At 42.6% G+C, this 7,367-nt stretch overlaps 1 protein-coding gene across 1 annotated transcript; it reads left to right on the forward strand.

Annotated features, from left to right (window-relative positions):
- Positions 1-418: 418 nt before the first annotated feature.
- On the forward strand, positions 419-4,046 carry UCHL1 (ubiquitin carboxyl-terminal esterase L1 (ubiquitin thiolesterase)). The gene is made up of 6 exons (XM_009868967.1): positions 419-942; positions 2,249-2,334; positions 2,410-2,457; positions 2,844-2,913; positions 3,289-3,347; positions 3,622-4,046. The coding sequence occupies exons 1-6, from the start codon at positions 765-767 to the stop codon at positions 3,706-3,708; spliced, it is 528 nt and encodes a 175-aa protein (XP_009867269.1). The 5' UTR covers positions 419-764; the 3' UTR covers positions 3,709-4,046.
- The last annotated feature ends 3,321 nt before the right edge of the window (positions 4,047-7,367 follow it).

The raw sequence follows: 7,367 nt of genomic DNA on the forward strand, positions 1-7,367 counted from the left end.
GGTGGGGTGGGTGGGTGCTTGGCCCCAGCCTCCAAATAGCCTGAACTAAAACGAACTGAGGAAGAAACCAAACCTTCTTATTCCAATACTATTCTTAGATTTTGCTTTGTGTATCAGACTGAAGAGGAAAGCAGGAGCAGTGCTGAGTGTGAGAAACAGCAGATCTCTTACCGTGCTGAATCATTGCACCTGAAGAGGCCTAAATTACTTCTGTATGACTAATATATATATAGATAGTCCTATGGCATCTAAACATTCCATTGATGCTGAGGAGGTAGATGGGGAGGTGGAGTTTGAAATAAAGTGTATTTAACAGGTTCTTCAAAGGAAGGATTATAGCTTTTCTGTAGGGTTTTACACTTATCTATGCATTGATTTGATGGGGGAGGGGTTCGTGAAGGGAATTAACATAAAGGTACAAAAGCAGCCGATTGCAGAGACATGCTGAGTAGTCCCATTAATGGACCAAAACAATTGAGAAAGGATATAGAAGAGCCTATCCATGATATGATTTCCTACCCTAAGCTATTTCCAGTGTATAGAACAGATGGAGAGGCTAAGAACAGTGCCTTTGGATATGACTGAGTCATGCAGGTAGCCCATTAAGACTTGGCTTGCATCCAGTATACACATATGATGCTTTACTGAACCTTTGCCACAAAGATGACTTTCTGGGTAAATCTTTGTTCAGTCCTGGTGTTGATTCTCCTGCACAACTCATTTATCTAGTAGTCTGCACAATAAAAAGATGTCACTGTGGTGAAATGCCTAAAACAGTTACATGTTTACAGCATGAGAACTTCAGGAAACAACAGACTGAGAAAATAAAGGACCAAGAAATCAGTTCCAAGGTGTATTTCCTGAAGCAGACAGTCAGTAACTCCTGTGGGACAATTGGTCTGATACATGCAGTTGCTAATAATAAAGACAAACTGAAACTTGGTGAGTATGAATGTTCTGAAGTATTTGAATTTCCATTTTTTTGTGATGGGAAGATTGAGTGGGTATGGGCTACTGGAGACACCTGGGGCTTTCATACAAGCCAAGTTAAGGTGTGCTGTACTGCTTGAGTTGGTAAGTGGGTCTTGCAGCTCTTGGACAGCGACGTGGTCTCATCTACTGCCTGAATTGCAGAAGGGTATGTACTTTAACTCCTATCTGGTAGCTCCAGAGGTATTATGCCAGTGAGCAGTGCAAGGGGAAAAGGTTACGTAGTAGGACTGGCCAAAGTCTGTTTGTAATTATGTTCCGAAGTAGCTATTGACATTGGTGTTAGTGTTAGTTGAAGAGAGAAAGTTCTTCATGCTGCTAATGTCTACTGTGAACAGACTTGCTCAGGGTAGCCTGAAAATTGGTCTAAAACATGCTTTCTTTTTGCTGGGAAAGCAGTAAAGAATAAGGACTTGTAAGTAGACTCCTCCTGCAGAGGTAGTAGTTTTGATGGTTCCCTTCTTGTAGAAGAGGATATAAAGCTGGCTTAGGCAACTGGTGACAGGAAACTCCTAGGAAATAGGATTACAAATTCTTGTCAAAAACGGGTTGTCACAGAATCCAGGAAATATTTTATTATTCAAAGACTAGAGATCTGCAAAATACAACTTTCATTATTCCAGGAGAACTTAAACCCTTTAGGGTTTAAGGAAAAAACATCTGGAAGGCTGTAATAGAGTAGCTTTGCTTTACTCCTGAAAGAATTCTCTGAAATAGCATGCTCTTGATGAATGAAAAAGAATGATGCAGCACATTTTTCATGTAAGACTAGAACTTGGCACATCACAGTGCTGTGCTACTAGCTTTTGTTCTAGAAAACCAAAGTAAGCCTATCGTGAGCAAGTGCTGTGTTCACCTGAAGGCAGTGAGGCAACTTAATTTCATCTACCCGTATTCTTTTATAGTTGATACTTAAGTGTCCTTACAGTTGGCACCTTTCTTGGATTTCTTCAAAACAAGACTTAACACCTCGGTTAAATCTGCAAGGGAGGGGAAATCAGAAAAGCTAAATCCCATTTGAAAATTAGTTCCAAGAAAAACGTCCAGAGTGCCCTGAAGCACTTGATGCTCTGACTGTTTGTATAGATTGTTGTTAATAGCTTCTGAATGAATAGCTTACTTCAAGTGGTAATTATAATGTGCAGGTGCTGAAGATTGTTCCAGGCTGAATTCGGTGACTCCTGGTTAATGCAACAAGCCTTGCTTACTGTGAGATTCTTTACCGATACTGAATAAAATATTTGATCATCTTTTGCAGATGAGGGGTCTGCCCTGAAGAAATTTCTTGATGAAACAGCTGATCTGTCTCCCGAGGAGAGAGCTAAACACTTTGCAAATAATAAGGTATATGAACTACAGAAACTGCTGACGACTATTGACACTTAATGATGTAGTAACCTGTGTCTGCTTTCTCTTAAGGCTATACAGGAAATCCACAATGCAGTTGCACAAGAAGGACAATGTCGGGTAAGAGATGAATGTGTAAATTCTTGGGAGAAGGGATTAATGAAGGTGATAGAGCAGTACAATTTTTTTGTTCAGTAGAGAGCTATTATATCTTGTGAGGCAAGAGAAATGAGCGACTCATAGATGAATGCTTGTGCAAGGGTTTGTTCCTCAAACATGGACTGAAAATTTGGGTTCAGATACAGACTGAAAATGTAATCATACATTAGGACTTATGGTCCTTGACCTTGTAGAGAGGTCTTGCAGAGACCTCTTCAGTTGAACTTAAGTTTTTAGTCCCTTGCTGTTGCTTTGTTGGTGACATCTCTGTCCTGTAGTGCACAAGTAAGGCTCACAGTACGAGGCTTTTTTCAATACACCACATGTATCTAATGGTCTCTTCTAAGGTTGAGGACAACAGTGTGAACTTCCACTTCATCCTCTTTGTCAATGTGGATGGACATCTTTATGAATTGGGTAAGTTCCTGAGAGCTCTGCAGTTGGACTGGAACTACTTTACACTGTACAGTAGCACTGGGGGCTCAGGCTAGGTACTTGGTGCTAGATAAGCTGCTTGCAGAAGCTCTCAAATCCAATATGTAATTTTTACTTTCACTTGAAGACTTCAGCTGAAGGTCAGTTGTGCTGTGAAGGCCTAGGCCCTCTTGTAAAATGTCATCTCCTGTAGAGCAGAGAATACTTGGTCTCCATCTCACTCAAGCTCGTATTGACAATTTGTTCTAACCTCCCAAGTATCTCTGTGTGTTACTTGTTTCTTGGGCCCGCTATGCTCAGTTCTGCTAGTTCAGAAGTAATATTAAGTACACTGAGTGATAGGACTTTTCTTCACAGATGGGCGTATGCCATTTCCTGTAAACCATGGCACAAGCTCAGCTGACTTGCTATTGAAGGTAAGACTTCTCCCTTTCTGCCTGTTTTCCTGAAAACAAGGCTTAAAAAAGGGTGAGGCCTGTATTTGCTGTATAATGGCTATACCTACTTGCTGTACGAGTTGGTGCTTCTTAGACCATGGTAACAAGGCAGTATCATCACAGAACTAGATATCTGTGGTACGAGACAAGTAATTTTGGTGGTGGAAGCCAGAGAGGAGCTGCAAAGACTTGATCTTTACAAGTATATTCTGACAGTCTAAACAGACGCTGCTTTATTATTTCTTTTCCCAAGGATTCTGCTAAGATCTGCAGACAATTTACAGAACGTGAAAAAGGAGAAGTTCGTTTTTCTGCTGTGGCTTTCTGCAAGTCTGCCTGAGACTGAAGAGATGCAAGGAAAGCAATCTAATAGCACACCAGTAATTGCAGTTTAAACTCCAGTGCTTCAGTACTTGTCAAACACAGCTGTTCGGGTAACTTAAATTGTTTCCACCTCTTGCTATACACAGGAGCAACATCAGCTGAGCTTATGCTAAAGGATGAGCTCAAGTTTTAATGTGAACAGTTTGGACACATCAGATGTCTTTAGACTCTTTTTTCACATGTTAAGTAGAAAATGCTTAACAGGGCTTGTTTAATCTGTGTCATGTTAATTGAGCTGTTGGTTGATATTTCCTTGTCCTTAATGAGAATAAAATGTTCTGCTGGAAGACTAAATGGACTGAACTGATCACTAACTTTCTCTACAAGTTGTGTGGCATCCTCTATAGAACTTATTTTCAAAGGACACTCAAAGTTCTCTGAGCAAAAAGTTAATGCCTGTATGACGCGTTCCAGTGCTGCACTGTGCTTCTGGTAATGTCCAGTCTGACACTGTGGAGCCACAATTTGCTGAATAAACTTATTTTAGTTAGAAGAGGAGAAGGTGTGACAAACACTCAAATGTCCAAGCTGTCTGCACTTAATCCAAGGCTAGTTGGTTGGTGTTGAGACAGTATAAACTTCCCCCCATGTAAAATCTCCTCATACTGAATGCAATCCTCAGCTAGCCCAGGTGTGCGTATTCACTTGTGGGGGTGTTAGGGTGGCCTCAGAAGAAGCTACGCTACTTGTCCCTTCCAAAATGACCTAAACCAGGAGAAACCCACACTAAACAAGTTTTTAATAACAGAATGAAATTTTGGGTTCAAGGGGAAGAAAGTGAATACATACATTACATATTCCTTGGCTTCAGCAGTGACCTTCTAGGGAAGATATTCTTACCTGAGTCCAGCTGTTGTTTATCTGCAGCTCCTTGCTGATACCTCAGGCAACTATAAGAAGGGATAAACCCCCCTTGTACTTGGGTCTTTTTTATAGTGCATTATTTCCCAGTCTGTGCCTGCCAGCTGTGTTGTGTGGTGCCAGGTAACCTGATGTTCTTAGGTGGTTGCTGGTGCTCTGTGTATGCTGCAAACTGTTCTGGCTTCCAGGTGGGGTTTTTTTGAAGGGTATTTCAAAATGGCATTTTTTTTCTTTTTTTTTTTTTCAAGAAAACTGACAAGATTTGATTAAAGCCATGCACGGTCGGAAGGTGTTGGTGTTGGCCTCACACTTACCTGATAGCTGAAGCTAGCAGGGGATTGCAACATGTTTTTAATTCAAATTCTGAGGATTTACTAAAGCTCAGAGCACTTCCATTCTCAACACCAGTATCCTTCAGCTCCTGTTAGCAGGGGTGTAAAAGCTACCTGCCAAGAGAAGATCTGTTGCACGTCACACACTCTTCTCTACAACAGAATCTTATTCTGCCTGCTAGTGGAAGTTGTGGCAGGGGAGAGGGAAGTCTGGTTTTTGGTTGTACCCTAATGTTCAGACACGGGCTAAAGCCATGCCTGCAGCTTAGGCTGCTTAGCAACGAAGCCTGCAAGAGAGGAAATGCACGTGGCGTGAGCACAGAAGGATGGAAGTAATGATAAAAATCAGATACAGTAGGAGAGAGAGAGAGCAGGGCCCAGGTAATTCCATGCCATACCTCAGGGACCGCATTTAATTCTGGCAGGGGACCTTTTTCGTGTCTTTAAGGTTATTGCTGAGGGTACCTGCCATAATTGTGACTCACTGCCTCTGAACTGTACACAGGCAACGTTGAAGCGACCTGAAAGTGCCTTAAGATACTGTGGTTTTATGGTGATGGCAACAGTCAAATGTTTCTGGCTTTTTTGTGGTTTTTTTTCCCTTTTTTTTTTTTCTTTTAAATCTAGCAATATAAATCTCTAGCGCTACTGAAGTTATTTTAGTGTTTCATAAACTTATTTTCACTCAAGCTTCTGAGTTAAGAATCTACTAAAAATAGGTTTTGGCCTCATGGAAAAACAGGGAAAAATTTCTGACAGGCATTTCTTGTTTTCACACCATCCAGTCACAGGCACAGCTTAAAATGGCAGAAATAATGAGAACAACTATGAAATGAACATTATCCATCTGCTCACAGAATGTTAGGGGTTAGAAGGGAACTCTAGAGATCGTAGTTCACCCCCCCTGCCAGAGCAGAATCACCTAGAGTAGGTCATGCAGGAACACGTCCAGGGGGGATTTGAATGTCTCCAGAGAAGGAGACTCCACAACCTCTCTGGGCAGCCTGTGCCAGTGCTCTGTCACCCTCAGTGGAAAAGTTTTTCCTCACGTTTTTGTGGAACCTCCTATGCTCCAGCTTGCACCCATTTCCCCTTGTTCTACTGTTGGACATCCCTGAGAAGAGCCTGGCTCCATCCTCCTGACACTCCCCCTTGATATCTTTATAAACATTAATGAGGTCACCCCTCAGTCTCCTCCAAGCTAGAGAGACCCAGCTCCTTCAGCTTTTCCTCATAAGGGAGATGTTCCACTCCCCTCAGGTGTAACATCACTATCAAGGCTATTTTCCCCTACTAAAATCATCATAGAGGTCTGGCAAACAGCTGATCGTTGCTTTAAAACATTTTGGTATAAAGAAGAGGATGAGTTGTTGGGTATGGCAAAGATCTTAGGAGCTGGGATGGAGCTGCTTTAGATGAATCACAGAATCACAGAATGTTAGGGGTTGGAAGGGACTCAAAAGACCATCTAGTCCAGCCCGCCTGAAGGAAGTCTCAAACAATGGGTGAGGATCTGTACACCGAGTAGACGGAAGCTTTTGCGATACCAAAGGCAGCTATTCCCAAGGGGTTACTGCACTCAGAAGAAAAGTCAGAATGCATGGAAGCAGGTATGTGGCAAGTCAAAACCATGCAAAATAAGCCCTAAACAGGAAATATGGGAGATGTTTTAAAGCCATATCAGGTGTGTACAATCTCAAAATAAATGCTTTTTATGCATATTTTCCAGCTAGTTTTACTGACTTTGGGGCCAGATGGCATACATCTTAGAGTACTGAGATTGCTGGCACGGGTTTTCACCAAAACATTGTCCATCACTTATCAGCAGTCCTGGCAGACTGGGGAGGTCCCAGCTGACTGGAAGTCAGCCAGTCTAACAGTTATCTATAAGAAGAGATAGAAGGATGATCCAGGAAACTACAGACCTATTAGCCTGACTTCAGTTCCAGGAAAGCTGTTGGAGCAGATCATCCCATGTTCCATTATGCAGCACATGCAGAATAACCAGGTGATCAGACCCAGTCAGCATGGGTTTATGAAGGGCAGATCCTGTTTAACAAGCCTGATCTCCTTCTATGACAGGGTGACCTGCTGGTTGGATGAAGGAAAGCTGTGGATGTTGTCTACCTTGACTTTAGTAAGGCATTTGACACTGTTTGCAGACAGCACCAAGCTAGGTGGAAGTATTGATCTGCTTGAGGGTAGGGAGATTCTGCAGAGGGATCTGGACAGGCTGGATTGCTGGGCCAAGGCCAGTTCCATGAGCTTCAATAAGGCCAAATGTTGGGTCCTGCACTTTGGCCACAACAACCCCTAGCAGTGCTACAGGCTTGAGGAGGAGTGGCTGGAGAGCTGCCAAGCAGAGAGGGATTTGGGAGTGTGGATGGACAGCTGGATGAGCATGAGCCAGCAGTGTGCCCAG

This window comes from Apaloderma vittatum, unplaced genomic scaffold (assembly GCF_000703405.1).
Source record: "Apaloderma vittatum isolate BGI_N311 unplaced genomic scaffold, ASM70340v1 scaffold39474, whole genome shotgun sequence".
NCBI lineage: Eukaryota > Metazoa > Chordata > Aves > Trogoniformes > Trogonidae > Apaloderma > Apaloderma vittatum.